Source organism: Berghia stephanieae, chromosome 11, assembly GCF_034508935.2.
Source record: "Berghia stephanieae isolate SIO BIC M18660-M18661 chromosome 11, UCSD_Bste_1.3, whole genome shotgun sequence".
In the NCBI taxonomy this organism is placed as follows: Eukaryota; Metazoa; Mollusca; class Gastropoda; order Nudibranchia; family Aeolidiidae; genus Berghia; species Berghia stephanieae.
In genome coordinates, this window is record NC_088370.1 from 4,679,948 (window position 1) to 4,699,975 (window position 20,028).

The 20,028-nt window shown below is 34.3% G+C and overlaps 1 protein-coding gene across 1 annotated transcript in view; it reads right to left on the bottom strand.

Moving 5' to 3' along the window:
* LOC144957319 (arf-GAP with SH3 domain, ANK repeat and PH domain-containing protein 1-like) overlaps nucleotides 1-20,028 on the bottom strand; it is a 50,410-nt gene that overhangs the window by 26,240 nt on the left and 4,142 nt on the right. Inside the window, exons 4-17 of the mRNA XM_078888458.1 lie at nucleotides 19,619-19,680; nucleotides 18,435-18,559; nucleotides 17,456-17,531; nucleotides 16,416-16,469; nucleotides 15,891-15,976; nucleotides 15,031-15,190; nucleotides 8,539-8,715; nucleotides 8,328-8,375; nucleotides 7,162-7,213; nucleotides 5,546-5,594; nucleotides 3,288-3,361; nucleotides 1,865-1,960; nucleotides 479-612; nucleotides 16-122 (exon numbers count right to left, since the gene is read on the bottom strand). Coding sequence (XP_078744584.1) covers nucleotides 16-122; nucleotides 479-612; nucleotides 1,865-1,960; nucleotides 3,288-3,361; nucleotides 5,546-5,594; nucleotides 7,162-7,213; nucleotides 8,328-8,375; nucleotides 8,539-8,715; nucleotides 15,031-15,190; nucleotides 15,891-15,976; nucleotides 16,416-16,469; nucleotides 17,456-17,531; nucleotides 18,435-18,559; nucleotides 19,619-19,680 — 1,300 coding nt within the window. The remainder of the gene's footprint in view (nucleotides 1-15; nucleotides 123-478; nucleotides 613-1,864; nucleotides 1,961-3,287; nucleotides 3,362-5,545; nucleotides 5,595-7,161; nucleotides 7,214-8,327; nucleotides 8,376-8,538; nucleotides 8,716-15,030; nucleotides 15,191-15,890; nucleotides 15,977-16,415; nucleotides 16,470-17,455; nucleotides 17,532-18,434; nucleotides 18,560-19,618; nucleotides 19,681-20,028) is intronic.

The following is a 20,028-nucleotide window of genomic DNA, read 5'->3' on the forward strand; positions in this document are numbered from 1 at the left end:
CAAAAAGATACTTACATGTGACTAGAGGGTTTAGGTTTGGTAGAATTGCTGCTGGTGTCCATAGGATCTAGAATAGCCTCCATGATTTCATTGAAGGTTTCATTCCCTATCACTCGGGCAAGCTGGAATGTATAGAAACCATGAGTAGATGATGCTGTTGCTGTTGATGATGATGATGATGATGATGATGATGATGATGATGATGATGATGATGATGATGGTGATGATAATGATGATGATAATGGTGAAGATGAATGTGAGGATGATAATGATGATGAAGACAATGATGATGATGAAGACAATGATGATAATAAGGATGATAATGATGATGATGATGATGATGATGATGATGATGACGATGACGATGACAATGATAATGATGATGATGATGATGATGATGGTGATGAATGTGAAGATGATGATGACAATGATAATAATAAGGATGACTTTCAACAATCAGATTCGCCATCACACATACCAGTAGCTGTGATGTTCCTAACTCGTCAATGACAGTACTCTGAGTCCTGGATATATGGACCCCCATCTCTCTGTGTATCCCACAGCACTCCAGACATATCATCACGCCCAGGTTAAGGGAAATCCACTCGGGATCTGGAATCAAAGGACCACAATAGTCAGTACAATGTCTATCAATATTCAACCCTCTCCTTACCAACTATCGGAAAATCGTCACATTCGTTACGATACAATCAACATTTTTCTTATTCAAATTTCTCTTGTACATCATAAAATTTAAAGAAAATGAATAATATGTTGTAGAGTATGTTTTGCTAAAGAAATTATTTATCGCAAGAACTTACTGCTATTGTGTTTGAGTGATGAAAAATATATTTTTGTGTTATTTGGGTGTGAAGTTTTGGGGAAAATCCTGAAAATGGTTGGTAAGGAGAGGGTTAAGACAACAAAGATTCAAACTCAACTTAAAGGTTAAAGTTTTCCAACAACTACCAATAACAACACTAATAACAATATCAACATTATCACTAAACCCACCACAACTATCAATATATAACCACTACCATCATCATTATAACCATCACCTTCATCATCAGTAGAAAAAAAAGATGATATAATAAAAAGAGAGATTTAAATCTAGCTTGAAATCATTGAAGAAAATATAAGTCATAAGTAACTAGTTCAAGAGTGATCAGATGTAGATCCAAGAGTGATATGCCTTTGTAAACAGACTGAAACCACGTATAAGGCCTACACTGACACTGCTACAAGAACAAGAAGCCAAAAGGGATACATTTGAATGGTTACAAACTGAGAATTAAAATTAAAAAACCTAACACTTACATAACTAATATATAATGGAGAGATGATTTTAAAAGGTGGAAAAATATGTGCGGCTATGTGTTCTAATGGTATGATCGGAAGGTCCTGGGTTCAAGCCTTGCTCAGCGCATAGTTGAGTTCTTGGAAAAGGCTCTTTACTTACATTCTCTCACCGTACTCAGGTGTAAAATGAATAGCTGGCTGTTAACAGCGTTGTCTCTGTCTGAAAAAAATTGTAATAGGTGTCATATCTCGTCCTACATGTTAAGTGTTGCTGTTGGCCAGGGACCCCTTGTAAAGCACTTTGAGCATGTTTAGTGGATATTGCGCTATATAAAAGCTCAATTATTAAAAATATCACATCTCACAAAAAGATAAATCCATCCAACTCCAAACAGTCCTATGAAAGAACAAGAACTCATGGCCACTTTGTAAGGATAAATGAAGAAGAGGGACAAAAGGTATATAGCAGGCTCTGAACCGCTGAGGACTCCGTCGGCCAAAAGAGGGGTGGCGTCCAACATCCTCCACCCTGTGGGGAATTCAATTGGCCACAACTACTCACCAGGTGCTCCACAATCACAGCATGCCTTGTTTCCTGGCATCCGTCTTATTCTGTCCATGATGGAAGATGTCAATTCTCGAACACTCTGGTTCAGACCTGATTCCATTAAAATACAATATGGAATGTTATTTATATAATATGTGACCCTTCGCCTCAAGACGGTATTAAGTCGGGATAGTTAAGATGTTGAAAATTGAATTTATAGCCAGAAATATCAGACTTGTGTTGAGTTTGTATGTTTTATTGAGGAGAATGGGTAGCATATTTGAGGATGCTAATGCCAACAATTTATATTTTTGACCAGTTTAACATTTAATTCAGCTTTTAAGCATTTGGTTCGTTCTGATATAATACCGTTTTGAGACGATGGGTCACATATAACTCGGATAAATTGTATCTATGTATGAAAGTGTCACAGAGCATTTATAAGTATTTAAAACCTATTGTCTCTTAAATAATAAGGATATCTTAGAAGAGGTAGAGGATCGAGCAGGAGGACAGGAACCACTGTTGTCAATAGTCAAAAGAAGGAAATTGTCATGGTTTGGAGACACTGTCCAGTATGATAACCTGTGTAAGACTGTCATGCAGGGTACTGCGAGCATGATGGGGTGATGTAATTGTTGCTTATTATTATGATGACAGCTACAGTTAAAACACATTGTTGAAAGTGATGTCATGACAATGATGATGATGATGATGATGATGATGATGATGATGATGATGATGATGATGATGATGATGATGATGATGATTTTTGATGATGATGATGATGATGATGATGATGTTTTTGTTTTGTTTTTAAGTGTTTTACGGCGCTTGCAACACATTAAGATCATATCAGATCCAGTAAAAAGGAAGAAAATGGGATAGTAAAAAGTTATAGAATTACAATTAAAGCACCCAAGAAAAGGTAAGACAAAGAGGAATTTGTTCAAATAGGAAACGGATATAGATTCCAAGAGCACACTATCAAAGTACTTAGTTTGAGATCACCTACAAGTGTCATCCAGACACAAGCACAGGTCCCAAATAAGAGGGATACACTCAAATGTTTACAAATAACATATAATATGTAAAAAAACACATAATACAGTGCATAACAAAGAGATGATTTACAAAAAATATCATCTCCCAAAATTCTAACTATACATTTAACTGTTTTCCTCTCAGCTAGGGTATCCGGCCAGGGCTTGGACAAAACGAAAGTAATCTCATTCCAAGACAAAGACAGAAAGCATGTTGGAAAACATATATAGGGGGATAGAAGACACAGTAAGTGTCTCCCTGCCCATTATGGGAGGCAAGGAACCCCACCCAGATGATGATGATGATGATGATGATGACAAAAACGACGAAGAAACAAAGGCACAATGAAGATGGGATTGCATTAAAAGAAACATTTCAAATGACTGTTACATACCTGGAGAATTAGAACTATCTTTGAAAGCTGCCATGAGAACTTCCTCTTTGGCATTATTCAACACAGAGATCCATCTGATTAAGAAAGAGATTTGAAAAAAGAAAAATATTATGTTGAGTAGCTCTGGGCACTAAAAAACCACTGCAATCCTCCAATAGGGCTCAACAGTTGTGACGTCACTTCCCTCATAATGACGTACGGTAATTTAGTAACTGGTCCTAAACTATCGGAACAATGGCAGATGCCCTATGAAATACTTCTCAGACGAGCAAAAAAAGTGTATCAGGAGGAGAAAAACATAAATCTGATCATGTTTTGACTTTTATACATTCTGATCACATGACATGTGAAAAAGTTCTAGCTAGCATGAAGAATAAAATGTACCAATTTTCTTTGTTTAGAACCAAGCTGCTCGTTGCTGAATCATATTTGCTAAACTGGTTAATGAACGACTGTCAAACATGGAAGAACAACCTTATCCGTGATATCAGTATCAATCTAAGATAAAACAGAAGTCTTGTCATCAAGTTTGAATGGGAATGGGGGGGGGGGGGGCGGATGCGGATTTTCTTTCAGAAACTCACAGTAAAAATTTTCTGGTGCACAGGAGGAAATCCGTTGACTTTCGTGTGATACACAATAGGAAAACCTCTGCAGTTGTAGTCAACGGTATCTCACAATTAAATAAAAATCACTCTAGAGCATAATTGTACACGATTTTAATTTAAAACAAAGTCAGAAGCCTTTTCATCCAAGTTGAATGAATGGAGGGGGGGGGGGGGGGGTAGGGAAATATTTAAGTAGAAACTGTCTAGTGCCCATTGGTTGACCTGATTGTGATATACAATAGGGATACCTCTGTAATACGCTTCAACAGTCATGTCACTTCCCTTGTAATGACGCATGGTAACTTAGTAACTGGCTCTAAACTATCTGAACAATGGTGGACGCCCTTATGAAATATTTCTCTGACGAGCTTAAAAGTGTATCCAGAGGAGAATAACATTATAAACATGATCATATTTTGACTTTTATCCATTCTGATCACATGACATATGAAAATTTCTAGCCAGCATGATGAATAAAAAGTACCGATTTTCTTTGATTAGAACCACGCTGCTCGCCGTTGCTGGGCGACGTGACATCAGACTATTGAATCCAATTACAGAAAATAGTGTCTCATAACTTAAGAAATGTCCAAATACAGTCGACGCCATCCACCACTCAAAAAAAAGAGGTTTCAATCATAGTGTCTATCCTGAGCTTGTATCCCGACTTCTTGAGGTCATGGGTTCAACACACACTAACTCTACATAGCTCGATTTTGTTGGAATGCTTAAAACTATACTTAGTGTAGTCAAAGGCCTTGACCAAGATAGATGGCCCGACTTTCCTCTTCTTGGTGCCACCCCATGAAGGACCGGGTGTGGTGGGTGTATTAGACATCCTCTATGCAACGGTTATAGATAACCGTTTTTTTATATTGAGTAAACTTGTTACCAGCGCAACTTTTAAACAAACCATTTAGTGTATTAGTAGGCATAGCAGGAGTACAACCATTTTTCTTTGATGGAACACATTTTTATTAAAGCATATTTAAGGTTGTGTAGCTAATGTAGGCAATGGATTCAAATCAACTGTTTGAAAAAATATGTACAAGTGCTGCCATGGTGGAAATCAACATTGATTCTGGTCGCTCCGAACTTTCTGGGAGGGGGGGGGGGGATGTGTAATCATTTTCATTACAAAATGTCATTGATGTATCTATTGTGTAAATTTAGTGTAGAGGGAGCTAAAAAATGCTAATAATGATTCTCCTCCCTATGAGACCAACCCAAGTCCTTTGTCAAATAACTCTTCATCCACCCTCCAGGCTAAGAGCCTCCACTTTGGGGTTTTTCAGAGGTTCTGATTTTCTGTACAGAAAGAGGGATACAAATGTGTTTGTGGCTTTTTGGTAGCTTTACAGGAGGACAATCACCTATTGCGTGTAGCTTCTGGAACTAGCTTTCTACTGACCTTGCTTGGCAGATAGATGATTGCTTTCTCCAAAAAAAACAAAAAAAAACAAAAACAACTATTTTATCCACTACTTTGGTCATGAGACATAAAGGAGGGTTGATGAAATTGTTGTGTTTGGACCAGTTTTGACAGAAGGCGTTGACAGCTGAGGTCATTGGATATAAGTAGCAACTGTTGTACACTGGTATTGGAGTGGTAGAAATGCTGACAAACAGAGGTTCACAAATATTACTTACGCATCCATTTCTTTGGCCTCATCAGCCTGAAAATGATAGGTTCTATTGTCTGGAAGATGAAATAAAATTAACAATGTTAACTGATGTCAAAAATACAACTTCTTTCTCCTCCTCCTCCTCTTACTTCTACTACTATTACTACTACTACTACTATTACTACTACTACTACTACTACTACTACTACTACTACTACTACTACTACTACTACTACTACTACTACTACTACTATAACTACTACTACTTCTACAACTACTATTAGTACAACTACCACTATTACTATAATTACTACTACAACTACTTCTATGCTTTTTCTTCATACAAACTGACTGACTATACAAAGCTGAGAATATTGTCAATGTCTGTGAAAAAAAACAAAAAAACAGAACACTTTCCCTGTTAGTAAAAGTCTTGTTAAACATTTCAATATGTTCAGATTCATTGTTCCATAAACAGAAAATTTTTTTTGGAAAGAATGAGCAACAATGATTGTCAACATTAGATAAAGTAAAATGAGCAATGAAACATTCTTGCAGCCTGGTTTGTATTATATAATGTGGCTTCAGGGCGCCTATGTGGTCTAGTGGTATGACACTCGCCTTTGTACTGGAGGGGCCAGGTTTCGAATCATGCTCTGAGCCATGCATAGTTGAATCCTTGGAAAAGACTCCTTACTCACATGCTCTCAATTGTAATATCATCTAACAGGTTTCTCACAGTCTCATCCTACATGTTAAGTGTTGCTTTTGGCCAGGGATCCATTGTCAAGTTCTTTCAGCACATTTAATTGATATTGCGCTATATAAATGATCTAGTTTCTTTTCAATTGGTATTGATCAATTGATACTAATACAAAGCCTTCTATGATTTCCTTAATTCATTGACAGATTGTCGGATAAATGTATACGTTATCTATGACAGTACATCGGATCTCACAATTTTTCTCTCTTATTAATCAGTATAGTTACCCAAGGAAAACTAATATGAAATAAAAGCTGAACTTTTATTTCATGAATTATCCCTCTTTGACTACAATCGAATTAACCCTCTTTGACTACAATCGAATTAACCCTCTTTGACTACAATCAAATTAACCCTCTTTGACTACAATCAAATTAACCCTCTTTGACTACAATCAAATTAACCTATTGACTACAATCAATTAACCCTCTTTGACTACAATTGATTACCTCATGATACATCAATTAACCCTCTTGACTACAATCAATTACCTCTTTGACTACAATCGAATTAACCCTCATTGACTACAATCAAATTAACCCTCTTTGACTACAATCGAATTAACCCTTATTGACTACAATCAAATTAACCCTCTTTGACTACAATTGAATTAACCCTCATTGACTACAATCAAATTAACCCTCTTTGACTACAATCAAATTAACCCTCTTTGACTACAATCGAATTAACCCTCTTTGACTACAATCGAATTAACCCTCTTTGACTACAATCGAATTAACCCTCTTTGACTACAATCGAATTAACTCTCTTTGACTACAATCAAAATAAATGTTGACACTCCTGCTGCATTGTATTTTCCATCATCTTCATCTATTTTTATTTCAGTAGTCCCCCCAATGTTTAAACTGAATACTTACTCATAGACGAGACAAGATCAAAGCACCGTTTTCCTGCATCCTCTTGGACTAACTGGAGATTACAGAAGGCAAAAAAATGATAAAATAATAAATGAAAGCTACTTATGTTATCTACTATTTCCTTATAGTATTATGTTAGAGTTAATATTTATTTCAAAATAATAAACTTCGATTAGAAAGAATACATTTATATTCCGTACTGCCAAAACATGGATCAGTCTGGAATTTAAAACTAAAAATGCTTAACCCTCTCCTTACCAACCAAAGAGAAATCGTCACATTCGTTACGATGCAACCGTCAATTTTCTCATTCTGATTTCTCTTGGACATCACAAAATGTAAAGCAATACTTTGATTACAGCTATTAAAAATAAACACTGTTTTGTAGACGTCATTTTGCTGAAAAACATTCTGTAGAGAATGCATTTGTTACTTTTTTGTTTGATTTGGAAAAGTCTATTTTTGTGTCGGGTGGGTGTGAATTTTCGGATGAAATTCTAAAAATGGCTGGTAAGGAGAGAGCTAAGATATTAATGAATTTAAAAATGTCCTTGATAGGGAACTTGTGGCTTTGAGTATTCATAATATGTCAATAATAAGAAAGAATGAATGCTTTTATTTATTTTATATTTTTCTTCCATGCTTTTAATTGTTACTCCCCTTTTAATATTTTTACCTGAAAGAATAGCAATGTGTAATGTACAATATATCATTATTTATGTTTAAGGGCATTTAAGGAACACTTCGGCCACTTCAGAGCCCTATACTTATAACTGATATTAATTGATAACATGTTTAACTGGTTTTTACTGTAGGTTTTTTTTTTTTTTTAATTTGCCACTTATTCTGTATTTGTTGGCAAGAATTTAACATTGGCTGTATGGAATAATTTTGTACCCCAACCCTGTTTTAAAAATAAGAATAGATGATTGCAGTTTATTATACAACACAAAAACCTAAAAAAAATAAACACATTCGATTTAACATAAATATCATTTTGACTTGAAACTCAAATTTCCAGTATTTGGTTCATCCAACATCTACTCATTTGCAGGTCTGATAACCCAAAATTGATATATAAAATAGAGGTGAAAAGCCCAAACAACATTCAGCAATCAAAAACCTCAAAGACGAGGAGATATTTGTAACAATAAAAGTAAGTTTACCTTGACTTGACATGTAAGTAAATTCAACTTGACTGGCTCTTTACTTTCCTGAAAAAAAAAATCACAACAAAACAGGTTTTCATTGATGAAAACAAAAACTACCCAGAGTATTTCACCTTTACACACTGTTTAATTTCCTGGTCAATGCTTATTTAATCAAATAGTATTGTGCAGAGCTCGAGGAAAGATTTATAAACAATCAAGTACTCACATCATGATGACTGATATACATCGATCCATCCTTGATGATACACCGTCGTTTCTGCCACACCCTCCTCATTCTCCCTTCAGATTTTTTGAGTAAATAGCCTGTCTTCTCGCTACCGTGAGACTTGTCTCCTGAAAGCTGGTGTAGGCTATAGCCAGCAGGGCTGGAATTGACTGGGGCCTAGAGAGAAGAAAATCAAACAAAGAGATTGGTCTGCAGGTCAGGACAATTGATCGACTTTTTACAGGCTGAGTTTGACTTTAACCTAACTGAAATCATTTCTTACTGTAATGACCAGGACATCAGTAACAGCAACATATCTCAGGCCTCTTTGAGGTAATGCCAATTTGAGATGGTGAACCAGAAAATAACAGTTTTACTCTTACCATATTTCTTTTTATCTTCTTTGGTTGCCATTCAACATCTGCCATTTTTTATTTATTTTTTGTTCATGAACAGACTAACAAGAATCTTAATGCTAAAACACTTAACCTTTATCATATTATGTAAAACAAGAGTAATTCTATAACACAGTTAAAGATTTACTATAGGAGTGAACGAAATAATATATTAGATTTGTTTTTATCCCCTACCCCTCTTTTTCCCATTTTATTCATACTGGACTAAAACATTATGGAAGCCTGTCAGCTAGACAATCAAATAAAATAAATAAATATCAAAACAGGGAGTCCCAAAATTCACACATTGTCCTAAAGAATAGCATTATTTATTGCCAACATGGGGGGACCCGATAGCTCAGATGATAGAGCACTCGCTTCACACACAAAGGGACCGAGATCGATCCTGGGTGCAGTAAAGATTTTTTTTAATGACCCCCCTGTCCACCCAGCAGTGATTGTGTAGCTGAGTCTGTTAGATCTGGCAGAAAGTACTTTGCGATAGACTAGCGTCCTATCCAAAGGGTAGCCAACAATTGCTATTGTCCGTTTCAAGCTATAGAAACTGGGATAAACTCCCGCTCTATGGGCCTAAAGGGTCTGAAGGACTACTATTGCCAAAATACAAGAAAGTCTACATAAGTAAATATGTTCTCCTCATCCGAGTTTGGGAAATAAGTGAGAAAACAAAATTAAAACATGGGCCTTGCCGTTCAATTGGTGAAGCAACTGACATATTAACAAGCCTGCTTACTTTAAATCTGCAAGTGGCAATTTTACATTCAATATTTCTGTGTTTAGAACAGAAATAATTCAGTGGAGGGACTTGACTCGAACAGCTGAGGGATGCATAGATACACAGGAAAACAAACAAAAAAATTGCTCAAGATTACACCCATGGTTTTGTGTTTGTTATTTGTTGCATTGGGGGGGGGGGGTTGTCTGGGTTTTTTTTCATCAATCCACTTCTGACAACACCAAATAACAATTAAAGCAATAGCTATGCACATTTGACTGAATCAAAATCAGTATCTTGAATAAACATTCAAGGACATTTCAAACAGCAAAGAGATACAGGAAACAAATAGCACTGATTAATGCCATGGCTTAGGATTTGATTTAGGCCAGATTTGAGTCTTATCTTTTATCTTTTTCAATCCAATTTCGACAACATCAAAGAACACAAAAGCTAGAGTACAGCACACTGTGCAATTACTAATAATTTTTACAGTATCACAATGTGATGTAAAAAACAAAGGAAAAAAAAACAAACAAAAACAATAAAATTCAATAGAAGATAAAAAGAAAAGATAAATAATAAAATCTGTACATTTCAGTGAACGATATCCAATGTTCAGAGAAAAAAAAAAATGTATTTAAACAATAAAATAGGAAGAATACATCAGTTGCTGAAAAAATTAAAAATCATTCTATGCCAAACTTAATAATGGACAAAAATTTAGATAAAATGTATGGGGAATATCACTGCTTAAACCATACCGAAAAAAAAGTTAAAAGTTTTAAACCGATTTCTAACCAAAAAAAATCTCACCATCAAACAAATGTCAAGCAATCAAAATAACAGTACATACAAGAACAAATTCATATTGGATATCAACGGGGGGTAAAAAAAACAACATAGAATGGTATGGAAAAAAAACAATTTTTCTGTGTATTGTCTATGGGCGATGATTTCCACATCTTGTTCTTTTTGTCAAGTTTTTAAGTTATGTTATGTAAAAATAGGTTTGGCTACTTCTTACTCCTTCCTGGCAACTCATGGTTTCCTTTCCACTAAGAGAGGACATCGGGTATGCTATGTAGCATGTCATTCCACTGTTAATTGTTATCCGACAACCCAATCTTTGTGTTCTTCCAACGATACCACCCACTTTGGCTATCCAACACATTCATATTATTTTATTGATTTTCTTTGCAAAGCTAAAAATGAAAAGATTTTGGTCGTGTATGGACATCAAAATCCAATGCCAAACAGATAGCTGGGATCCACATAAACATAATTTTAGAGGCGGGAGCACTTTAAACCGTCACCAGCAGCATGAATAATGCATGCATGCAGACCTGACAACCATGACATTTATTCTGGATTCTGGGCTCCATTAAAATATGAAATTGAGGTGGAAAATAAAAAGTGTAAACAAACAATGTCACCACTCACTCTACTATATTGCAAATATTTGACAGATATATATATATATATATATATATATATATATATATATATATATATATATATATATATATATATATATATATGACTTATTCGACCTATATATATATATATATATATATATGACTTATTCGACCTATATATATATTATATATATTTATATATATATATATTATATATTATATTGATACTTGAGTTATTAAAAACTCAAACAATAAACTACAAAATCAATCTTAAAAGGAAATCGGAGACAAAATACAGGCATCCATAAGAAAATAAATTAATAGATATAAAAAGAAGACATTCATTAATACAATTCTAAACAAATAACATTTTAAAAATATAAACTTTTGAATAAAAAGCAGACAAACATAAAAAAAAAGTAGGATCCATAATTTACAAAAAGAAAACATAAAGAAATGGTGGAGCCAGAAATGAAAATTGAACCAGTGTTATAATAACAAATTATAGATAGTTCGAAGATGACATCACTCGGGTCTTTGTTATTGTTTTTTGCCTCCGCGTTTATGAGTAATGCTCACTAAACTATATTAACCCGACTATAAACGTTCATGGATACACACAGTTTTGTGTGTTGGTCCGTTATACTTCCGGATGGCAATATTACGAGCTTCTTAGCCAAGCACATACTATCTATACTTTATCTGTTATAACAAATGTTCATTTCCCATTCTGGCACAACCTAGTGTTCAACATTCCTCAGCAGACGACAAAATAAATAAAATTACTACATCACACAAAAGCACAGCCAAAGAGACACATAGCTTTCACACACACGCAAATGTATAGACGATAATTGACACCATTGTGTTCCATTGTTGAAAAGCAGGTAACTGGTATATTAATCTTTCAAATGCAAAATATCCGAAACATAATATCAATTCAAAAGTAGGTGGACTTTGTCGGTTAATTTTGATGATATGCCTAGTTGTTACGTAATGTAAAAATGTAACATTTTATTAAAAGTTGTGGTTGGAAATAACGATTTTATTTAGAGTTGCGGTTGCAAGTAATGATTTTATTCAAATTTGTGGTTGGAAGTAACAATTCTTTTCAAAGTTGTGGTTGGAAGTAACAATTCTATTCAAAGTTGTGGTTGGAAGTAACAATTATTATTCAAAGTTGTGGTTGTAAGTAATGATTGTATTCAAAGCTGTGGTTGCCAGTAACAATCTTATTCCAAGTTGTGGTTGCCAGTAACAATCTTATTCAAAGTTGTGGTTGCAAGTAACAATTTTATTCAGAAGGATGCCTTATGATTTAGAATGAAGATATTGAATAGTAAATCGGAGGTAACTGTGAGCTGTGACCAATAGACACTTAGATAACGGCGCGCCTCTCGGACAGTCGTCATAATGTAAACAATGGCAGTGATTGGTTAACATAGCCAACTACACAGGTTTTACTATTGATGTGCTACCGCAGAATCAATAGAACCAACACAGAAAACTATGTGTAAATCTAAACGTTAAAATCTGGCCGAGAAAATTGTGTAATAACTAGTCACCCATTTGGCAGTATAAAAACAATAACAATGATCAGAGATTTCATTACGTCATTGTTTATAAACAACCAACTTTGTTTGTCCGAGCATGTGTGAAGGTGTGTCACAAATCCCATGTTTTGATTGGTCAAAAATCTACTGGTTAATTAAGGAGATTGCCAGGTCCTGATTGTTGAAAGTTTTGACATTTCATCTGAAACTGGCTGTACTGCCACAGGCTCATATAACACCAATCTCCGAGCACTGACGGTATTAAATTCATAAAATAAATCCGTTTCTTATACAGCTAGTTTGGTTGTAAGTGATGGTTGTATTCAAAGTTGTGGTTGCAAGTAACGATTTTATTCAGAAGGATGCCTTATGATTTAGAATGAAGATATTGAATAGTAAATCGAATGAAATCTCTGATCATTGTTATTGCTTTTATACTGCCAAATGGGTGACTAGTTATCACACAATGAGATGTCATCACTTTGTTTTGTCAAAAGTTCCAATTTTACAGTATATGATAATATCTTTAAACCACATATATTCCCAACCAAATATGTAGATGAATAAATTTGCAGTAAGTTGATCAATTTTGTTTTTCTTCTTATAAAAAAAGAAAAGAAAAGAAGACCGAGTTACGATAGTTTTACGCAATGGACACATTGGTGTTTATATTCAATAAATAAAAATAAAGTACCCAGCTAGATCCTGAAAATCTATTGGATGACTGAAAGGTAAAAAAGCATCATGTTTTAAAATGATCATAATATTATACTCAAGGAAAAAAGAGGTAAGAAAATAGAAAATTTATGGGAATGAAGACAGACAAGTCAGCCTATCAGTGATTAGGTAGGTGTGATATGGTGACGATTTAAACTAGTGTCCTGTAAAAGGGTGGAAAGCAATTGTTACTTTGTTACTGTCAATTTTGCACAAGAAAACTAGAATATATGAATATAGAATATCTTTGGCTACACGGGGACCCTTATAAAGCAAGATGGCCAATCAGGTTAGGTTTTGCATAAACACATGGTTGACTTCGATTCAACGCCCATTATCAGTATTCAAGCTTTTCATTGAATGTGAAAATCTAGCCCTTATTGCATTAATTGACACCTGGGTCATTTTAGAAATTTATTTGAGTTAGACACTAATCGCAACATTTTGTTATTTAAAAAAAAATTTTAAAAGACGAAAAATGTTTTTTCCAGCAATAAATGAGTGGCCGAATCTAATTGAAATAGGGTGGAAAGTAGTTTGAAATTGACTAGCATACTGTCAAAAGGGTAATAAACAATTCTACTGCCCATATTGCATTAAAGAAATTGAATTCAAAAGGGCAGAGAATTTGTGGCTTCACAACTTCTACTCTTCCTGTTCCAAACCCCTTGGATGTGTGTATGTAACCAGTCCTTCGGCTGACTATTAATAAATAGGTTACATCTTGAATCATAAGGTGGCATAACTATTTTAGTAGGAGGATGTATAGGCAGATTCTTATGATTACATTGTGTAAAAGAGCAAGGATGCACAATCTTTATTGATGACCGGCAAGCATTTTCTTAAGACTAGAAATGAGATGTCATCACTCTGATACCAGAAAATCAATTACACAATGTATGCATCCAGTACTCCGAAGGAGTGGTTTTACACTTCCAATGAGACTGGAACCAGTTTTATGACATCACACTTTTGTTCCCTATTCCAGGTCCATGGACTCTTGAGGCAAATTACATTTGAGTTTTTTGGGGTTTTTAAAAAATTAATTAGATGAATGTGGTTTTCCTGAAACTTCTATATCAACTTTTAAATTAAGAAAGTAAAGTTAAGTAAAGATTAAGACAAATCTTTATTTTTTTTTTCTATTTAAACTATGAATATCATTAAAAATTATAATAGTTGGCAGCAGTACAAACACACTCACACATAACGTTTGAACTTTTGGAATCTCTCCAATAAAAATGCACGGATCTGGATGAAGAAATCTGAATACAATTTCCAAAATATTGTTATGACTATCAATATTTCCAAAATACACAATGACCACAAAAATTAATGAATCTCAGTATAATTATATGTGTGGCTATGTAGTCTTGTGGTATGATACTCGCCTTGAAATCAGAAAGTCCTGGGTCTGAGTTCGGGTCTGAGTGGCAAATGGTTGAGCCTTGTAAAAGGCTATTTACTCACATTCTCTCACTATACTCAGGTGTAAAAATGAGTACCTGGCCATTAACATCATTGTCTCTCATCTAAAAAAGAAATTTGCAATATCGCCTAACAGGCCTAACTTAACATGTTAAGTGTTGCTGTTGGCTAGGGACCCCTTGTAAAGTACTTTGAGCATGTTTAGTGGATATTACTCTATATTAAAAAAGCTCCAAAATATTTACTTCTTTGTAGGATGTCATGGAATTCTTGAGAGAATCACGAATCTCAATCAGTTGCCTTTTTTCTGCATCCTGTTGCTGTCGTATTTTAACAACTTGCTTCTGCAGTTCTTCAACAAAGTTGTCAAAATGCTCAATGGTGCGCAATCCATCACGGAAAAAACTGAGAAAATAAAATAAATACATTGTTGACTTAAGTGGCAAAGAAGGGATGAAACGGCAACTCAGAGACAATGTTTGGGCTTTCTCCTCATAGTTGTTTTTAGGATTTGATACGAGAATAATGCTTTCTGGGTTTAATGGTCACTCCCTCTATGCATACCTTTGATGTTTTAACAGATTCGTTTTCCAAACTAACAATATAAAGTAAGAATGCTTCTCTACTCTATTTCTTCAACAGTGAACCTCTAAATAATACAAAATTCCAACCAATAGTTTAACATTACATTCCTCTCAGCTTCCCTTTGGTGAAAATGCATTGAATCATAAATAAACAAACAAGGAAAGTTGCTAAACCATCCTCAAGGGTCAAAATAGGCATGTTATAAGCAAAATGAAGTATCTTAACCTTATGAAAACTTTCATCTTAAAGAATCAAGTATAAAGCAATGATGACGATGACGATCATAATGATGACGATGATGTAACAAGCGAAATAACAATCTTAAATTTATGAACACTTTAATCTCAAAGAAGAAAAAAAAAATGGTTTCTCTCGGTTTTCAAACCCCTTCATTACACCCCTTCACTACTTGAAACAACTTCAATAATGATGATAACGATGATCATGATGATGACGACGACATCAATGACATTGAAGATGATGATGATGAGGACATTATGACAGTTGGTAACTCGCTTACTTGGCCTGCACTTGATAGTATTCAGCCAGAGAATTGAGGAGGTCTGGACCCTTTTTGGTTCGTATCTCATTCAGTTTGATCAGGTACTAAGGAGAAATGAAATGGTGCAGCTTTAAAATACAATATTTATATTGGGTTGCTGGTATTCTTTAACTGTCATATCCCTATGTATGACTTAAAATTAAAAGAAAATTTAGTGTGAATTTAGTAGAATTTAGTGAAATTTGGAAAATGTAATACAAGAAATATGAATCATGCAATAAGTACAATAATTAAACTGAAATGACTCACTAAGTGCTAGCCCAGTATTGACTAAATTCAAAGAAAAATCATTCCAAGAGATGTAATGAACAATTTTTTGATAATTGTTTTCAAAAATGTATAAAATGAATGGGCAATAATCATTTTTAAAATAAAAGTTATGACTTTAATAATTTAAAATATATTCTTTTTCTAGCCAAGAATAACCCGAGAAATGAAATGTTATTTTATGATATACAACAGCCCATAGACTGATTGCATTACCTCACACATCTGTAATTGAAAAATCTTTCGCTCTTTTTCCATCTCCTCAGCAATCTAGTTTTGAGAAGAAATTAGAGCAAATAAAAGGAAGCATTAAGATGACTAACTTAGGGATTCTTATCTCGTTGACCCTTCCCCATGTTTCTGATGGGCATACTTCTTTTTTTTTTTTTTTTGGGGGGGGGGGGGGGGGGGCGTTGTAAAGGTATTATGGTGCTTGCTAAACATTTAGGTAACATCAGCGCCGGTAAAATATAAGAAAATGAAAAAGTAAGAAAAATTCTAGATTTACAACTGAGAGCATCAAAGAAAAAGTAAGACTAAAGGGAATTGGTTCAAATATGGAACAGATGTATATCCCAAGAGCATACCATCAACAATATAAGTTTGAGATCACCTAAAAGTCTCAAAGGAAGTCTAAAATGTGCATTGCAAAACACTTTCTACATTTACAGTGGCCAAATTGGATTTCTTCCAAGTTTCTAAATTGACTTCTCATCTGTGACCAAGGAAATAAAAGGTCCAAAGATGAGATGCGCAATAAACAGAATGGAAGGAATACAAGTAACAAAGTTGATCAAGCATTTTCAAAATTGGGTCAGAATGATTTTTTGGCCAGATTTTGATGATTTTTAACCAAAAAAAATCCCTACCTTGTAAGTCAAAATTCGAAAGTTATGAAGCATTTTATCAAAAACATAGCACTGATACCTCGTTATACTTTTTACTACCAATAAACCCCTTGGATTTCAAGCTGTTTGCCATCTTAAACATTAAAAACAAAATAATTGTTATAAATGTGAATAAAATTCTGAATTGCCATACCATAGTAACCCTTGGCCATAAACATTTCATCTTTTTTTTCTTTTTTTTTTTTTGTTAGGGATATTAATCAATATAGAAACATGAAGTTGTCCTGAAAATATCAAGCGGGACAACTTTAGAGTGTGATATCCTTAGACCAACTAAATCTGATGTAATGTTAAACTTGTTTCAGCAGTTTTACAGCATGAGAAAACAAAACCAAATAATACACTTACTTCTGCCCCAGAAATTTCAGCTCTGACCATGCCCGCCTCCTGCGCCTGCTTCTTCTTCTCTTTTTCTGTCTTTGTGCTGTTAAATGATAAAAGGCATATATTAGGACATCCAATTTCAAAAGCCCCTGAATGCAAATTCACGTTGTATTATAACTAACAAAAAGAGCTTTTAAGTAGTTCTCCAGATTCATTTGTTTTTGTTTTTAAGGGTTTTACGGCGCTTGCAACACATTTAGGTTATATCAGTGCCATTAAAAAGGAAGAAAATGGGATAGTAAAAGTTCTAGAATTGCAATTAAAGCACCCAAGAGAAATTAAGACAAAGGGGAACTGGGAACAAATAGGGATCAGGTGTAGATTCCAAGAGCATACCACCAATGTACTTAGTTTGAGATCACCTATAAGTCTTATCCAGACACAAGCACAAAATCCAACAAAGAGGAATACACTCAAATGCTTACATTATACATTCAAAATAACAAATATAATAATACATAACAGAGAGATGATTCATTAGCCTAGAGATTTTGATCTTGCTGAGTGAAGTGGGAAGAAATCATTGTTTATTGCCCTTATGGGACCGTATCTACTGTATCTGTGAGAGACCAAACTATCCAATCACTTCTAAGAGGACAGATGGGCCTCAAACAATCAAAACGAAAAAATAAATAAATCATCCAGATTCAAAACCGTTCAGATTGACAGATTAACTCACTCAATCCTAGAGATTTTTGCTACTTTTAAAAATTAGGAAAAAATGTATTAAAAATGAGCGTGTACATAGATAGTTTTATTCAAATACCATAAACATGTAAAAACTAAAAACATTAGCTTTGATACTACGCCTATAATTTGACTCCAAAAAATGTGATAAATATGCATGGGGTAAAAGTAACCCGGATAAAGCATGGATATAGTCTGTGTTAGGGTTGAGTGAGTTAAACAAAATGAAACATAACGTCTGACTGTAAGTACGTACAATTTGGTGTCATAGTCTTTCAGTGCCTTATCAAAAGGCTTTTTGAGGTCCCCTTTAGCTCCTTTCAGATCCCCTTTCAAGAATGAATCCAGAGGAAATAACACCCTGTTATTTAAGCCATCCATCTGATTGGAAGAAAGAATGGAATGAAATGATGCATGGGTTGTAGGAACTTGTAGGAATGCAGAGAAGACGGTGATGGTGATGATGAAAGAATCATGATGATGTCACGAACTTCATTTGCATTCACGTTACTGCTCTTTTGGTGAAAATGGTCATTTACATCCCTATCTGATTAACATTGATGATTATAGGATCATCTTCAATCATCCAAATAGTAATCTAGACAGGGTTACCCAATGACGATGATGATGATGATGATGATGATGATGATGCTAATGATGATTAGGATGAGGATGATAATGGCCATATCATAATTGTGACCCCACGGCTTGAGTGGCATTATGTCAGGATTTATATAATGGGAGAAAATCAGTTTTAAAGTGGAAATTATCAAAATTATCAGATTTCAGTTTTTGGTAGTTTCAGAAACTATAATCATTTTTCTCCATAAAAGCAAAATAATTCAAGATAAACAGTAGCGATAAGATGTATAAATTTCAAATTTTTTAAAATGCAACTCTCAGTGACATTAAAAACGAGATAGCAGATAGCAACCCTTTTTAAATAATGAACTGAGTCATTTCCTCCACCAACAGCATGTAAGATATCACAGCAAAGAGCATGTTTTTATCTATCTCAGAGAATAACACATTTTTAAAAATTGACCTTTTATATAGCACAATGCCCACTTAACATGATCAAAGAGCTTTGCAAGGGGTCCCTAGCCAACAGCAACACTAAACATGTAGTATGAGACCTGATGCCAATTAGGCAATATTACATTTTTTTCACACAGAGACAACGCTGTTAACGTGCAGGTATTCATTTTACACCTAAGTACGATGAGAGAATGTGAGTAAAGAGTCATTTCCAAGGATTCCACTATGCACTGCTCAGAGCGGGACCTGAACCCAGGACCTTCCGATCCAAAAGTGAGTGTCATATCACAAGACCACAACCAATGGTTCAACCAGTAATGAACTTTAAAAACTGTAAACAATAAATGTAGCATAGGAAAAGTTTTGTAATCAATCTATTTTCCATAAAAATGCTATACCTACCATGTTTTGCATATTGGATGAAAGTTCTTTGGTAACATGAGAAAATTTCATAAATGCTGAGCCTGGTAAAAAAAAAGCAAAAAAACAGCGGTAATAATAGATTATATAATAAAGTGGTACTAGCAATGGATATTATAAGCGATGATTAGAGGATTGAAAATCGTCTGTATACCATTGCATTTTTTACCATGCCTTTTGTCAATGATAAATTGGTGTACATTTTATTTTCATCATTTTAACATTTAATTGAAGCTTAATGTACTCTAAACCATCATTACTTTATAACTAAAAATGTGCATTGCTATGGTGACACGTCCAGTTCCATAGAGTGTTAAAGGGCTGCCAGAAGTCTATGATCATAATAATACTAAATAAAAGGTAAGCATGAAAAGACATTAAACACATAAATA